This window comes from Thermobia domestica, chromosome 1, assembly GCF_964235325.1.
Source record: "Thermobia domestica chromosome 1, izTheDome1.hap1.1, whole genome shotgun sequence".
Taxonomy (NCBI): Eukaryota; Metazoa; Arthropoda; class Insecta; order Zygentoma; family Lepismatidae; genus Thermobia; species Thermobia domestica.
In genome coordinates, this window is record NC_137454.1 from 163,283,028 (window position 1) to 163,301,219 (window position 18,192).

Below are 18,192 nucleotides of genomic sequence, written 5' to 3' on the forward strand. Positions count from 1 at the left end.
AACAAAGATATATTGATATTCGAAATCGGCATTTACTATAAATTTGAACCTTAGCAATTTTGAACAAAACTTGGAAGCACGATCGATGCGTACACTAAACACCAAATACTTTCTTCGAGAAATTTACGAACTAAAAAACCCTTGGACGAAAAGGAAAAGAAGTTTGAAACAAATACAAATAAAAATCTCTCAACGTGCTTTTCTGAAAAATAATATTTTTGTGAAATAATAATAATAAAAAAGAAATAAGTAACAATGTTACGTGACTATCACGTAAAGGAGTTAGATTTGTATGGTGTGATATCATCTTAATTAGTATTGAAACCGGAAGTGGTGCTGGATTTCTATCACTTCTAGTTTTAGTAGGGTTAGGAATTGATGATAAATACCATTCCTGGGACGCTTAATCAACTGCAGGAAATTGCTTCTCGCTATCAAAGCTTTTGCTCTATTGGAATCAACGTTAAAACCGGAAGTAGTTCATTTCTACCACTTCCGGTTTGAATATCACATCCACCAACGAATTAGATTTCTAGCTTCTGACTCTACAGCCTCGCCAAAAACTGATGATGATCCATCAAGCACTTCTTTGTTTTTTTTCTCGGTTATAGTATACATGAAGCTGCATCAGTTCCCGAAGGAGCAGGACGCTCATACTTTTAGGGATTATTCATTGAGTATGTACGAACTTACAAAGGGGGTAACAAAGCGACTTTTATTTACTTATCGACTGATACGAAAATAAAAAAGAACGTACCTGTACTTTATATCTGCATGTGTAGTGCCCTTGTACTTTATCTATGACTATGTGTGTGTGTAGGGGGGGGGATTTAACGCATATCGCATGTCTTGTGCACACGGATACTTCTTACTATTGCACTACGTAGAAAATTTATAGTATTTCATGTAGAAGTGGTAATAGAACACAGAAAAAACGCAGATCAGGGGGTTCTCATGTATATTTTTACCTTTTTCTCTCTCTGAAGGACACACAGGATAAAATTTAGTAAGGAGATTTGGTAAACCATATTCCTTAAAAGTTATTCCTGGGCAGCAAGAGGAAAAGAACTTTCAGAAAAATACAAAAGAATATTACCTTACAACGTCATGTTCAAAATTTTAATATATTTGTAAATTTAGAACAGATTTCATCAACATTAAATTTCATCACAGATAGTGACTAATGAAGGCAAAGTAGATAATTAGCGAAATTGTTAACACTTTAATAATTGTTACATTAAACGTATTGTTTTGCTCAGCGAATAGTTTAAATCAAATTTAAGTGGGACTTATATTAACGTCGAAGTGAGAAAAGGCCGAAACGTAACTTATTTAATAACACATTCGATATTAATTCATTTCACGACCCTACCTTTATCAGGTAATATAATGTCTGTTTAAACAGCACGTGAAGTATATTTACATAACTGATTATTCATGTAATGGCAGATCAAACTAAATTAACACTAGATATGCTTATACATACATGAAATATTCTGAGATTCTTCAATCAAAATGTGGATATTAATATTACAGTTGCAGCACTTATGCCAAATCGACTATTGCACTAGTTTTGTTTTAAAAATGAAATCTGTATTAAACTATGTTGTACGAAGTAACATTCATTAAATCACAGCACAAGCTGCAACCAAAATGGCACGAACATATGTCCGAATACACCTACATTAAAACGATAAATTGTTACAAAATAATCAAAGGTAGTAACTATGTTGAGACTAAGTACGTCTACACATTATACAAAAAGTAGTATAAAATAAAATAAATTCAAAATAGAACATTTATTAAATGAAATGACTGCACTAAACTGGAGTTCGAAACATGTCGAAATCTGGCGCCATCTTGTTCCGAACTCATTCATGATTTTTTTTTTTTTTTTTTTTTTGTTATGTGTCTCACATTATACATTTTTTTCTTCTTATTCCCAGCTGAATTAAAATTTCATAAAAATATGCACATTCTTAATTATGCCCTGATATATATATATATATGTAGTAGTGGAAATTTTCGTCAATTACATTATTAATCTTGAATAACCTTAATATTAAAGACTATTAATTATACATAATTCTGTAAGTTGATTTCAGCATTTTTACACAAGTTCTTAGTATCCCATATGAATAAAAATAGTCTGAGTATCAATCGGAGAATTAAAAGAAAAAAAAAAAACATTTACAACTTTGCTCGTACATGCAGCTACTCAAAGAGTTGACAAGATTTAGTTATTTTGAAGCATTTACAAAGAACAAGGTACTCACAGTAAGGAAGAACTATTGTAACGGAATGCTCCGTTACACGGTTTGTAATAAGCATTTTTATTGTTGCTGCTTATCACTCACAGTATATGTACGCAAACTTTATATACATACACGCACATATATATATATATATGCAAAACATAGCTAACATTAAACTAATCTATTTCCCACTGTTTAGAAAGTAATTTCTCCATTGTCACTTTATCAAAAAATCTAACACCGCTACTGTAAACAGGTTCTTAGCCTTTGTAATTCCCTCAGCATCGCAGAGAAAATTATTAACAACTGTTTCGTTTATCAGAGCTGCTCCTGCAACTTGAACGCTTCACAACAATGTCAAGATTTTCACACTGCATAAGTTTCTTATTCTTTTCTGTATTTGACAGCAAAATAAAAATATGTATATCAAAATAAGAAATTCAAAATAATCTTGAAATATATACAATTTGCTGCTAGATCCTAATTACATTTACCTTTTTCTCTCTTCTTCTTGACCCACATATATTAGTCTTGAGACCCTCAGTTTGAGAAGCCCTGCTTTACACTAAAATAAAATCCTTAAGTTTTACGTCCCACAGTTATACCGGCTAGGCTAAAGGAAACTGTGATGGTGAGAAATGAATGAAAATTTTGGAATAAAGAAGGTAGGAGAAAACGGGACAACCCCGAAAAATCCACGCACACGACTTTTGCCCACCACAAACCTTATTTGGCATTGGGATCGAATCAAGGACCCCATGCACCAGAGGTTAACGCTCTACTGAGCCACCGCGACCCTCTTATTTTTACACTACAGTTCGATTCACATTATACATTGTTATTCATACGACACTGTCATTAAAAAGTAACAAAATAATCAATGTGAAACACACACAAACAACCAGCATTATTTCTAATCATATAAAATTTCAACTGTCACCAAGAACAATACAAATATGTTTCACTTACACAACACTAAATCGTAAATAATATGTGTGACTAAAGAACATTTGTTATCATAAGCAACATGCACAGCATTTCAGCAAAAGGAGGGAAGGGGGGTTTAAAGCTCTCAAGTTCATTTGTTTCAGGATTTTTGTATAAATCTTAATATAGGAATTGTTTGTTTATTCATAGTATCTGTTCAATGAGAGGTTGAAAAAACCCGGACCCTTGCCCCTTTGCGTACGCCACTGGTTGTGACTGATTTCGGATCACAGTACCAACAAATAAAATCAACAAAATACTCTATATAATTGATTCTAAAATCTCCTCTCCCTCTGATGAAACTAAATTTGTGCAGTTGTATTCCTCATACCACTATGCAACACTTATTTATTTATTTATTTATTTATTTTTGTCCTTCGGTTGCCATTGTTGGTTCCTTAGTCATATTCATTGAACATTTACGAAAATGTGCATAATTCTCATGAAACTTCGCTTTTGTAAGTTTAACATCGATTTCTTTGCAAAAACAAATAACGCTATGAAAGGTATTAGGCTTTGCATTTAAATTAATTAAAGAAGTTTGGTAGTAAGTTCCTCAACATCCCTATTATAACATCAAAAGAGTAGGCTGCTTAAATACATAACTTGGATGCATAGATATGAGGGGCGCCCGAAGAATTTTTTTAGGGGGCCATCTTTAAGATTGCTATATTATGTTACGTCTGATATTTCTGGTATTTAATATACATGGTTTGCTATATTACGTATACATTAACTCCCGGGCCCCTCTCTGCCCCCTTCGTGCGACCATGACAGATATCCATGTGCACCTGTGTATACCCCTTGAAATGTGTCTTTTCCTACATTTTCGTTGATGCGTATCATCATTTTCATGAATTAGCCTCCAGATGTAATTCCTCATAATGTTCGTCATACTATCCTCGATAACCGCGTTTGAAAGTCGTCATGTCTTGGTGAAAGCGCTCACCGTGCTCCTCTGTACCCATATTTTCCTTAAAACTGTCCAGATGAGAGGCAAAAACATGTAATTTAAGTGACATCCTACAACCCGTTTCGCCATAGTTTGTCACCATGTTCGTAAGTTCCACATAATTTTCAGCTCTGTAATATCCTAAGAAACACTGAACGACTGCCATACAACTGCTCTAGGCTTCTTTTTCAATCTCAGTTAGCAACGTGGAGAACTGAATAGACTGGATTATTATCAACACTTGTACACTCCAGCCTCCATCTTAACACGAGATAGCTGCGGAAACATGTCTTGTAAAAACTTGAATGTGTCAGAATCTCTATGCAAAGCTTTCACAGATTGCTTGATAATGCCAAGTTTAATGTGTAGGATGGTAACAATATAATTTTAGGGTCAACAAGTGGCTCGTATTTTACGTTATGTATCCTAATAGTATACTCCTCCCGTCGTGGCCAGTACTTCCTCCTGTAGTGAGCTTCGGTGTCACTAGGGTCTCACAAAGATAACACGAGAATTTGGTGAAACCACCCTGCAAACCCATGAGTATGGCAATAATTTTGAAGTTCCCTATTACTTACAATCCATATTTTGAATATTCTAAATTGTCCAATAAGGTCTTGAAGTTGTTAAAGTCTTCTTTCATAGAGACAGAATGAGCCATAGAAATAGAGAGGTGCTTATTCCCATTGTGCAGGTGCACAGCCTTGAAACTTCTAGACAAGCTGTCTATAAACAAACGCCACTCTTTCAGAATGCAGGGTATCTGTGAAGCATAAACACTTATATAAAGCACAATCCAGCCTTCATTAAAAAGAAAAAAATGTTTGAACTGTTGCGTTTACTGATTTATCAACTATGTTCCACTATTTTACCCACCATTTTTACTCAGACTTCGAATAAGATCATTAAAATATAGTAGGATAGTAGGGTTGTCTATTAGTAGTTCATATCTGCAATGTTTAATAAGAAAGGCATGCTATGACAATTGCAGTATAACAGGATATTCCAGGGTTATAAATATACAAGGTGACTCAAAAGTGTATATATATATATATATATATATATATATATATATATATATATATATATATATATATAGTATCGTACTGATCAGCTCATTGCATTTTATATCATTTCTTGTTGTTATACATCAGGTAGACTTATTATTTGTTTTTAATGTTACAAGCTCGGAAGAGTCGAAGCAAATACACTCAAACTAGAATGTTATACTTGATCAATGCAGGAGTGTATACCTACTTTTGGGCCACCCTGTATATAAACATACCTTTAAATTCTTACAAATAGCCTTAAAATACTCTGCCCGATGCATGTTGATTCTATCGCGAATCTCTCAGTGTTGGCAGATTCTTCAATCAAATTTAAATGCATCAATTTTAATACGCGCACATAAATTCATTAATACAGGACAAATTCCATATTTTCGATGCTACTACTTACAGAAGCGAAGTTTCATAAAAAAAAATACACCTTTTCTAGTTACTTTCAAGGTAACAATACAGGAAATCACTATTATAAGACAAGGACAAAATGAGTGTTGCATAGTGTACTAATAATTCCATTCATTTTTTTTTTTTTTTTTTCATTATTACATTACACGATATAAAATTAAAAGTAGTTTCACAATTAATACATACATATGTGTAAAACACGATTAAAGCTATGAAACATCTGTATGGTTAATTGCATAAACAAGCTTTCAATTCTACCACTTAAAAGATATACTATATATATTATACACAATGTAGACATAGGAGTACACCAGACCTCCGTCTACCGAGAAAGAAACTATAATTTATTTCACAATGTCTAGTATTTGTGGGAAATTAATCTAATTTTGTTCACAAGAAGGACATACAACTGTTCAATTCCCAATCTTACCCTAAAGGAAGGGACGCTACAGCATTTAAAAATTTTCGAATAATAATATGGATCCTGGTGACATCCTCTGAAAGGTCTTTCGTGTTAACTTGCTGAACACGGCTCGATAAATTGAGCTGGTAAACAAAAACTGCCACTTAGTTTCTTCGATTATTAATAATAATTTCTACCTACTTTAAACGTATTTGTGGAAAATATTGGCTGACAATTTTTCCACCCAAGATCTTAATCGTTAAATAGACTTTCCACCTTTCTCACGGGCGAAGTATTATCTAAAATAACACTTTTAAACAGAAATATCGACTGTACAAATACGCCTTGAAAGATGTTCCGAATAGTTTTCCACAAAAATTGGGTTTCGGAAAGCGAGAGCTCTAATTCTAGCTGTATTTAATCGCATTTACAGAAATTGATTGTAATTTTGAGAAGTGTGTCAAAAGCTCCTTTAAATGACATATCGCATATAAGGTACGATGCATATTAACATTTTAAGTGGTGTGGCTCTCTATCTTAGGAGTTTAAATCACCTTAGTGCGGTTGCTTTGCCTCCTTATGACATTTTGAAGGATAGAACATACTGTCTGTACAGTATGAGTGAGAACATTATTCAGGTTACCCAAGGACTGTAATTCCAGAGAGAATTGACCCTTCGAACATGCCCACTAGCTATTATATAGCTACGAGGGAAGGCTTGGATGTAATGAAAACAGTTGCAGTCTCCATTGGGAACAAAATTTATGGTAAACTAAGTTTTAGGTAAATTTTAATTCATTTTGAAATAAATTAAGAATAATTTTACGTGATTCACTCGATATAATATACAATATGCGGAATGGAGATAAAGAAATATTGGCTATCATATACTGAATATTCATTTCCGTATCAATGCGACGAACTATATTAATAAAAAACATAAAAACATATATATACATACATTAATGAAGCTTAATAAAAAAAACACTAAACATTCAGACCATTAACTTCCCTGTACATTTCAACACAACTAACTACAGTTATTTAAAAATACTTAAATTCCTACTTCCGACAGATTTTCAACAACACAAACATACAATACAATACATTTTTTTGCGAAAGAGTAAGCCATATTTTTCGTGTTCATGATCTATCTGCTCATCATATTAGTTGGTTAGGAATTTATTGTCCCTTCTCAGCACCGAGACAGACACGAATCATGAATCTACAACTTACCGTGGAATCCGAACCACATCAGCTTTTACTGGAAACCGAATCCCGGTCTTCCGCTACGGAGGTGTACCCTAACCATATAATTCCGAGACAGCTCATATTACTATCCTAAGCATCAATCATTAGAATGAATCGAAATTCTAAACATTCCCCAAAATTGAAAAATAGTTGAAATATGAATTACAAACACTGCATTCATAGTTGATTTATTTTCAGAAATAAATAAAATGCAACACACTAATTTCTTTATAATCTTGAAGATAATGTAATTCTTTTAGAAATAAAAGATCTGAGTTTAATATTTATAGGATCATAATAATTTTAACATATTTGTAATTTTCATAACTAATACAACGTTTATATGTCAAATATGAGCAAATTATTGAGTGGCCCTATTAATAACAAGGAATTAAAACAACTTGGATTCGTGATTAAAAACTGGTAATAATTATTATTCACTGAAACAAATTAGCTATGCACGTAATATCTTCGAACTCTCTCTGCATTAATAATCATAGGTGTTACGTCACGGTTTGTTGAACCAAGTAAAGTTATAGATATTTAAAAACAGAACCATATTGAATCACCTGTTAATAGTATAAATATTCACGTATTTTAAGTAACTATACAATAATTACAGTGTAATTAATTTATTTTCATAATTATTAGTGAGTATGAGAACAGTGGTTTTAAAAAAGGAGATAAACCACTAAATTTTTTACATGCCCTCTCTTAAGTCTGCCCATCGTTTTCATGGGTTCCTAGACTAACTTTCTGTGGAAGTTCCTCAAATTTAAATGAAATCACAATTGAACTGAGAAAGTTTATAACAAGATAACATTCCACGACATTTCTGGGTGCTGTTTCGATTTGTACCAGCTTAAAACTTTAGACAAATAACTACAACCTCCATACAACTCAAAGTAAAAAGCGGCTTGGCTAGGTTTATTTTTTGTTTTTATTTATTTAATCAAGGCTATATTTGCAATATAAAATATAAGATCCAAAGATATAGCAACCTTCCTCTTGAGATTCACTGAAACGTCAGGGAAAATTTAAAGCCTATTTTGGAACTATTCCTATTAACTTCAAACATGCTTGTAATTAGAAAACTCTGGAATAACAAAAATAAAATAAATTTTTAAAAAACTAGGAAAGAGAAACTATTTACAATTTACAGTTCCAACCTAAAATTTGTCAAAAGCAATAGTCTTTCAAATATAACCTTTTTCTTTTCTTAAAAGAACATAATTAAACAGTCCAACAAATATGAATACGATTACAAAATATACTTCTTTGGTAGTACTATTACCCCATACCAGGCCAAGCTGGTCTTCTACTACCATCCATTTCTGGAGCAAACTGATTTGTTCCAAGCAGACGATGTCTTGCACCGCCAATTTCAGCATTACACTCATTGCACTGGCCTGTTACCATGGCCCCGCCACAGTTTCCAATATAATAATAATGTCCATTTGGACATTTAAACCAGCGACCTGCGCCTTCCCTACTAGTCATAGCTTTTACTACCATTTGTTTCTCTTCTTCTGTAATAACGGGAGCTTCCACTTCCATAGCTAGATCACCCAACAGAACACCAACAACATCATCGTTGTCAAATCTCTCAACCCCAAATATCAGCCTCTTACAATCCTCATACTGTGGTTGAATCTCATCGTACTTTATTCTGAAGTTCTTGTGATTTTCAATAACATAAAACTGGGACATTCTCTTCAAACGGAAAAGTTCCAGATTAAAGTCTTGCAGCTCCTGTTGGCTTAAATGTGGTCTGCGCTGATGCATGATTAACAAAAATTTATCAACATGTTCATAAAATGTCACTGTTTGCTCATCTGACATTCCGAATGTAGAATCCACAAGACAATCGTAAACTTGTTGCAAGATGCTGCATCGAACATGAAGCGTTTGCGTGCTGACAAGATCATGTACAAGTCGCCTTCTATCATCTCCAATAAATTCTAATTCTATGGATGTAACTATTTCTTCAAAAAATTTAGAAGGTCGTACGAAATCTAAAAAATAAAACAGTAAGTAAACAAATAATAAATAAATAAAATAAAAATAAAGAAATTCTGAAAATGTTGCAGTTCTCTTTTCTTAAAATAAATAAATACATTATATATATATATAATGTACGAGCATGTGATAACTGGTTAGTGTACTCCATATATATTGTTTCTAGACATATCGCACACCCGGTGGAAGACTGTTACAAGTCTAGAATACACATTTGAAGGAACATCAAGTTTATTATTCTATCAAAATCGCTACCTGGAATATTGGTATTTCTACTATCTAGGAGTTAATTTGTTTAGTTACGTTTCTGCGAAAATACCACCAGGAAGAGCACGCCTGCCTGCCTCTGTGCCTCTCTCTCCTCTTTTATTATTATTATTATTATTATTATTATTATTATTATTATTATTATTATTATTATTATTATTATTATTATTATTATTATTATTATTATTATTATATATCTTTTGAGCGATGATAATTCAAAATTTACAGTTTTGGAGTTGTAACACACTTCCACCGGATGTGCGAATATGCTCTCGAATCATTTTTTCCCCCCACTTCGATCCTTTATGACTGGGAAGGATCTATTTAACTACGATTATAATTCTGATACAGGGGATACGTTAAAATATCCAGTAACACTTTCGACAAAATGGACACCTTCAAATGTCTAGGATCAACATTAACAAACCTAAACTATGTCCACGAAGAAATTAAATGTCGACTGAAAGCACGAAATTCGTATTATTATTCAGTCGAAACTTTTTTGTCTTAGCGAATTCTGTGGAAGAATTTGAAGCTTAAAATAAAGAAAACGATAATTACATCTATTGTACTGTATGATTAAGAAACATGGTCGCTTACTTTGCAAGAAGAATGTACACTGAAAATATCTGAAAATAAAATCCTTTGGTGAATATTAGGACCCTAGAGGGACGGGAATGGCGGGAACTTCATAATTTATACCGTTTACTTAACTTATTAGGATCATTACGTTCGGAAGCTTAAGTGGGTAATAGCGTAGCCAAAATGGAAGAAAGTAGGAACACTTATTTATGGAAACTCAATCGGAAAAATACCATAAGGAAGATCTAAACGCAGATGGCAGGACAATGCTACGATGGATTTTTGCAGAAATAGGAATACGAAGTAGAAACTGGATCTAGTTAGTTAATGACTGAAGTCAATAGGGAGCTTTTGTACATGTGACATTGGACCTCCGGGTTCCATCGAGTTAGTCTGCTTTATATATGCAGTAAGGTTTACCAGTGACAATAAAAACTAACTTGTGAAAAATGCGCGCATAAGTACAGTTTCCAGGGTTGAAACTCGAAAACAAATACGTTGATTAGACATCAGTCAAAAGAATGTCATGACATCACACTTATCAAAGTTAAGTCTTAAGGAAAAAAAAAAAAAAAAAACGAGTTTTCAACCGTGATATTCAAATAACTTTTAACTGAGAAATCAACTTCAAACAAATAAAAATGTTTTTCAAAGTTGTACCGTAGTAAATTTGTTATACAATGACATAAAATTGTGTACAATACGATAGACTTTTGCGAAGAATGTATACTTTTACGGTAATGTGTGATGTCTAGCGCGGTAAAATAAGATAAAAATAATCAACCCCGTAGTTACAAACTACGTGGAAGAAAGCTTACCTAATGCACTACTTCTTGTAAAACTTTTCTCTCGAGCCGCCATTCTATCACCACACTAGGATACACAATATTGTGCGCCTTAGTACGTATAAGTCTTTGCTCTATTTCGAATCGAATTTCTGCACTGGAGATAATTTTCCGTCATTCATATTCACGAGCTACCGTATATTTTTGGAAAACATGATTTTTGAGTTAATATCAGGTTATCTATCAATTTCGAAAAAAAGATTATTTAGACGGCCTCTTACCTGTTATTTTTGATTTCATGAATTGCAGTAAAAAAAAAAAAAAAAAATCTATTAGCCACGGCATGGACTATCATTTGATTCTCTCTTTTAGTACACATTGGTATTTGCAATACGTAACATTTAGGCAACGATTACAACTGAACATTGAAAATTTAGAAATTGTGTGCATTCCTAGGATTTGATTTAGTATAGGCTAATAAATCCATAGCAACTTTCAATGGATACCTTTACACCATAAACAAACCATACATTAATTTAGTATCATTTGCAAATAAATCTTCAACGAGTTTTAATAGCTACACAAAAATTACCTTGAGTTGTCGCAAATGTGTCCAGCATGTCTATTATCTGTTGTCTTTGGCCCTGAATATCATGCATTTCTCCAAAAATTTTTTCCTTAATTTTATGAAGATCAGTGTACAAGGTTTTAATGACATTGCCATATCGAAAATTTCTTCTGATGATAGTTTTACATCTGGGACAAGTCTTCATTACTATTTCTTTATCGGCTTCTCCAGTTTGCTTTAACCATTGTTCAAGACCTTCTGCTTCAATACTGTGACCACAATCTTCTAGGTATACAAACCTACGAAAAACGTATATATTACAGCACTGATAGAACGAGGATATTAAAGGATAACTATTTTGAAATTCGGATTATGATATTTACATGATGAAATTTTTTTAAGGGGCAATTTCTTCTTAAAAATTCGCTCGAAATCTCCCGATTCTGTAAAAAAATCTGTAATGATCGTTCTGGTAAATACTATAAACGTAATATGTATTCATCATGTTAATGTGTTCCGACATGTTTTGTACAAAAGGTGGAATTTCTACGTATATTTGATACATTAAACGCAATAAATACAACAACCCTGAGCAAATACAGAACAGATTGGAACTATAGAGCGTATTTGAGTGGAGTCTGTCGTCCCCTTTTCTGCTCCAACGTTTCGAGTGTCAAAACAGTTTTGTTTCAGACTCAACGAAACAAAACAATCAAAAAATGCACAGGACTTGGGTCTTTCTCCTTCCCCTCCCTGGCCCTCACTGAACAACTCGTTTTAATGCATTTTTCTCCTTTATACATACTAAATTGTATATAAGTATAATTACGAAGCTAATATTATCTATTTCCATAGTAAGATTTTATATGTAGATTTCGATATTTTTTAAAAATTAAGTGACGTATTTTAAATATTATTTTAGGAGATGTACTATGGATCTACTTTCTATATTCAGTCTTTAAGAGTTTTTCTTAGTACAATCTTAACTTTCACAAGAAATCGAAGATTTTTAAAAAATACAGAAATAACTTGATCAAGAGGTCAGTTGTTCAATTTTTCATTTTTAGTATCCTTGCACCTAAACAAGAGGTTTTCACGAAATGATTCGATCTTCTTGTCTTGTCTTGAATACTCTTATGAGGACTATAATAAATATACCCCGCAGCACATATAATTGTTATGAAAGTAACAAAAAATTGAGAGCAAAGTTCCCTTATACTTATGTACAACAGCATCCAATTTGTTACCTCCTTCATGTGAATGACTTAGCCTATTGTGAAATGTCACAGGAAAGGCAACTGAAATAGATACGGAAAGCTCTTAAAAACGTAATAAACAATGGAAACCCACGCTGCCACTTTTTAAAATAGTATGTGTAAATCTCCTTACCTAGAATTCTCTTCTTCTTCATTTCCAAGTAGTACAAAATCTTCTGTTAGTTCTTTAGAATCACAAATTCTACACAGTGGTGGACATGGTTCTCCACAATATCCTATACAAGGGTGACCACAGCGAGGAAGAATTTTTTTACAAGGTTCATTGCATGGTGGTCTATCACAAAGATCTGAACAAAATCGGGTGCACTTATAATGTTCACAACTCCATTCACATTGTTCCTACATAACAGATTTTAAAAAAAAAATGACTACAAGAATTGTGTAAAGTTATAAACATCATGAAATATAACAACTCAACAATTACATTATTTATATGCACTTTTGTACCAATATGTGGTAAACAACGATGCAATAACACAATTTGACTACTGGAATAGTTCAATAATACTGAGGAATTGTTTAGAAAATATGGTTCTTATTATTTCGTAAGTAAAATAGAGCAAAACTATTAGAAATTTGTCAAAACAATGTTGTTTTCTGATGCCACGATAAATTTTATGAACATCGCGATATGTAAATCCAAAAACCGACACAGCTTTTAACTAGTGTTGTAATTAATTACAGAGCAATTACGAGTTATTTTATTATTTTATATATATATATATATATATATATATATATATATATATATATATATATATATATATATATGAAAATAAAATCTAAAGAAATCCAAGATTTCCTGCTTCATTGCTGATAATCTTTTTAAAGTAAAAAATCGGATTGGGAATCTTTTAGTGATATTGTGCTAGATAATTAGAATTGTTTATGCAACCTCTATGTAATAATGAGTGACTCAAGTTAATCTTTGCCGACTGTATATGCTTACCCATGATTTGAAAACTTTTTCAGAGCAACACGTTGCAATTAGCAAGTAGAATTATCGTAAGGAATTCAAGAATTTCAAACCATGAGAAATATTCAAAACTTATTTATGTGAGAAATATATATGAATATGTGGATAATAAGGAATTTACTGCTTTCAATTCCTTATTATAAATATATTCACATATATCCAGATTATAATTACTGGAATTACTAGGAAAACTATCTCTGACAGCGTAAATTCTGATTTCAAATTTGAATTTAAAGCCCTAAATTCCTTTAGAATTACTAATTTTCAGCGCAGAAATAGAACACTTGTAATACACCGTAATCAAAAGCAGGTTCCCTGCTTCTTCTGTGTGTGTTATCTTACGTTTATTGCAAATTCTTCTACCAATGCATTTTACAACAAACTTAAATAGTACGTAAGAAAGAAAGAAAAAAATAAAGTTAACAAATAAGTTAACTTCGCTATAAGCTTTCAATATAACACTGCTAATTTATACCAAATTCATTCTTCAAGATGTGGATACTGAAGTTTTATCAACTTCAATAGATTCAGGTCCTTGTAAATACAAATAATAATTAATATTAAGTATTTTTACGAACATACCTAATGAAAATTTAACATTAAATGACTTATTGTTAAAAGAACAATCTATTAAGGTTATTTTTCATGTATGCTTACCTTACATTCTACACACGGCTGACCACATTGATTTTGACAACGTGAAATTCTGTAAACGTCAATACAAGGATAGGGTTGTTTACAATCTCTTCTCGTACATTTCAAATTTGGCACAAGATGCCTACATGAATATTCACATTCTTTTGTACAAGGTGGGCATCCGCTTGCACACGGCACATCACAACTGGAAAGAGTAAAATTTAAAAAATTAAAAAAAGATAGTAAATAAGTAGTAATCCGAGTAACCACATTATCTATACAACTACCGAGTATATACTACATAAAACTAACGTGCTCGATATGTATATACGCACATACGTAGATAAAGATTATTTTCTGTAACAAAAAGACATATTGATATGTTCTATGCCACATGCACAATATATTTACAAGATGTCTCAAAAGTTGCCATCCGAATTCAAAGTGTCATAGTTTCAAAACTGCTAATGCATTTTACTAAGATGCCTACAAAAGTCTTCAACTTTAGTTCCGTTTGAAACGTCACTAGTATGTAGGAGCCACGCACAGTTGTACCATCTCCTGCCAACCATCAATCAACGTGCTAAGCTCTCGCCAGTGTTCAAGGTATGGGAAGACTTCGACTATCGAATTCGAGGCAGACAATGGTCATATGAACATTTGTGAACTGAAAATTTGATAGAAATAAAATATTTTGTATTTATATTTTGTACCATTTTGTGCGTTTTTTTTTTTTTTAATAATAATAATAATAGAGAGAAAAATCAATATAGGAACCTGAAATCGGATTATGAATGAGCGTAACATGTATATAATTTGAACACTCCCCCTTTTAAAACGTACGAGTTTCATATACAATTAGCAGTTCTTAGCTATAACACTTGGAAATCGAAAAGAAGACATCAGGGACACAAGATATTTTGTATTCAATATACTATTTAAAATAATATATTTGGCCAATGGTTTTAAATCTATTGGACCTTCATCAATATTTCCACTGAAGTATTAGACTGTAGACTATTATCATTCGACTCTACAGAACTGACCAATAGTGTACAAGGTAAAGCGTAAGAACAATTTTTGTCCTTATACAGGAAAACTTGACTATTGCCGATTCTTGCAACACAGGTACGGAATTTGATGCTACAGCAAACCAATATCATATTTACTGGAATGAAATTCTACCCCTCCCCCCGAAGATGTGTGAAAATTATGTATAATAATATTACGCGTTTCTTTTGAACCATTGTGCCCATCAAACCTAAGACAACACTGCATGTGGATTTCGATACACTGAATGCGAAAACCTAATTCACATGTGAGCATTTTCATAAATACGTTTGGGAAAACTGGGAAAATTAAAATTCTCAAATGGAGTGAAGGAAGCATTTTGACAGAAGTCTCTTGTGTGGCTTTTTATTCAAAATGGTGGAACTGTTGGGTCAATTTTTTAAAATATGCTTGTTCCTAATTTTAGGATTAAAATGCTCGGCTTGAGAAGACCTTTAAAATGATTTAGTATTTCATTCCCTTTGTTACTTAAAATTAAGAGTTGTCTCCCGTCTGTTCCTTCTGGCGGCGTCCCTGATCAAATTATGTCAACTCTCAATAGCACTTACTCAAATTAATGGAAAATAGATTTCGAATGTTGTCCTAATTTTAATCCCATCAGGAAATAGGAAGGGTAGATTGAGACTTAACGAACAGATACAGAGTAACAGAACAGTTACACTAAAAGGTCTTGCAAAGGTGCAATGTTCATTCGATTTTGTCATTTAAAAATCTTAAGTTACTTCATCCCACTCATACTTCCTTCGGTGACGCTCCTAGTCAATTTTTGAAATTCACAGCGATGGAGATTTAAACTTATGGAACACTGATTTCGACATTCTTCATTGTTTGAGATAAAGTGAAGAATCCTCGCTAGGAGTGCCAGATCTTATGTTTTTCCAGTTAAGTTTTTTTCTGGCATGTTTATATGTCGTTTTTTTTATTTTCCCGCGTAAAACAATGTCTTCATTTTTCTTTCTAATAAATAAAATAATATTCTTGAGTACTTTTGAAGTGTTTTATGAGTTAGTGTGATTTTTTCAGTTAGAGAAAATGGTTTCTCACATATTGTTAAACAGCGCAATCCAACGATGTAACTTTGCACAGCAACAGCTTGTGTTTTATCTTCTATCTAACTGGTACTCCACTTTGGGCTTAAGAATAATTTGGCTTTAGCTTCTTAGCATTCCTTTGTCAACACAGTCTCGATCATATCACAGTTTCGATTGCTCATGAGATACAGGTATCAGGAACAGAAGCTACTGTGAACTAATAAAAGCAGAACTACAAGTTGTGAAACTCGATATGTTCCGCAAGGATTTTTTTTAATGGATAAAAAATGGATGAGACGGTTAAGAAATGCAAAGTATTCATTAAAATACAATTAAAGAGCAACGAAGATTTGTGTAATATACTTGGCTGGCTGGATTTGAGTTAAGCGTCCATTTCAGCACCGAGGCTATATGAGACGTGGACCTACAGCTTAACATGGGATCTGAACCACATTAGCTCCACCGAAATTGTAGTATGCTTATTTGTGTTTGCAATTATTTTTAATGAAACGGCCCGTTTCCAATTAAAATTATTTTGCGTTACTATGTGAAACCTCTTTTTTTCCATAAAGATCGTAAAATCTTTCTATCTCTGAAAAATCTAATAATTCTAATCTTAACTTTTGTGACACTCGATATATATGAATACTTGAAGGATATATTCCACTAAAGATAGAAAAATAAAAAAACTGAAAATAGTAAGACGTTATACTATTAAAAGGAATTTTCTAAACCTTTCCATATTTCACCATTCTTGCGGTTGACACACGTATGGTAGTCAAACTTGAATTTTCAGAGACTGGCAACCCAGTTAAAATTCTATGCACTGTTTTATAGCGACTCTTCAACCCAATTACAACGGAACTGTTACACATATAAACTCAGTACATATATATTTTTGAATTTTAAAATAGTAATTTGAATCTCTCTTCAATAGAACATGAATTACAATTAAGAATCTTATGTGATGAGGAACTGCTGGCCTTTAACCAGAGTTGGTTTTCTTTGGCCTCTCGACCACAATGCGACATACCTCGAAGAAGAAAATTTAAATTTTAGTAAGATAATTTTTATTTTAAATTCATTGTAATCTCTTTAATATCAATCAAGCCAAAAATTAAATCTATGGAATGGTAGGGCTACTTGTTGGGAAGTTATAATGTACTGAATGTGGTAAGGTTAGACTTTTATATAATGTTAGATTTTCAGTACATAATCATCGGTTAAAACTACCTATCATTCTTCTTACAATTTCACTACTCCAGTATAAAGGGACTATAAATGAACGTACAATTTCAGATGTGATGACTGCTTACTTTCAATTATTCCTTAAACAGTATTCATAATATATATATGAATGGCCAACATTTTCCGTGATCCGGTTTCCGGAACCAGAAATTTCACTTTCTAAATTTCGGGAAAATTCCGGAATCCGGAATTTAGAAAATTCCGGAAATTTTCCGAAATCGGGATCTTTTAAATTCTGGATTTTTTCCGACATCGTAATTTTTCCGAATTCCGGAAAGTAAAAATTCCCGAATTGGTCATCCCTCTCCCTCTCTTACACGCATTTTATTTTATATTATTTCCTAAACTCCAATAACTGAGTTCCAATATATATAACTGAGAAAGATAATGCTTTCATTTTAAAACACGATAGTGT

General features: G+C 32.5%; 1 protein-coding gene across 2 annotated transcripts in view; it reads right to left on the minus strand.

Moving 5' to 3' along the window:
- Positions 1–2,410: 2,410 nt before the first annotated feature.
- Positions 2,411–18,192, minus strand: part of LOC145690520 (NFX1-type zinc finger-containing protein 1-like) — a 64,103-nt gene continuing 48,321 nt past the window's right edge. For both annotated transcript variants that reach the window (XM_081765489.1, XM_081765482.1), the window contains 4 exons: positions 14,449–14,632; positions 12,928–13,154; positions 11,563–11,837; positions 2,411–9,332 (listed from right to left, as the gene is read on the minus strand). In XM_081765489.1, coding sequence (XP_081621615.1) covers positions 8,608–9,332; positions 11,563–11,837; positions 12,928–13,154; positions 14,449–14,632 — 1,411 coding nt within the window. In that variant the 3' untranslated portion in view covers positions 2,411–8,607. The remainder of the gene's footprint in view (positions 9,333–11,562; positions 11,838–12,927; positions 13,155–14,448; positions 14,633–18,192) is intronic.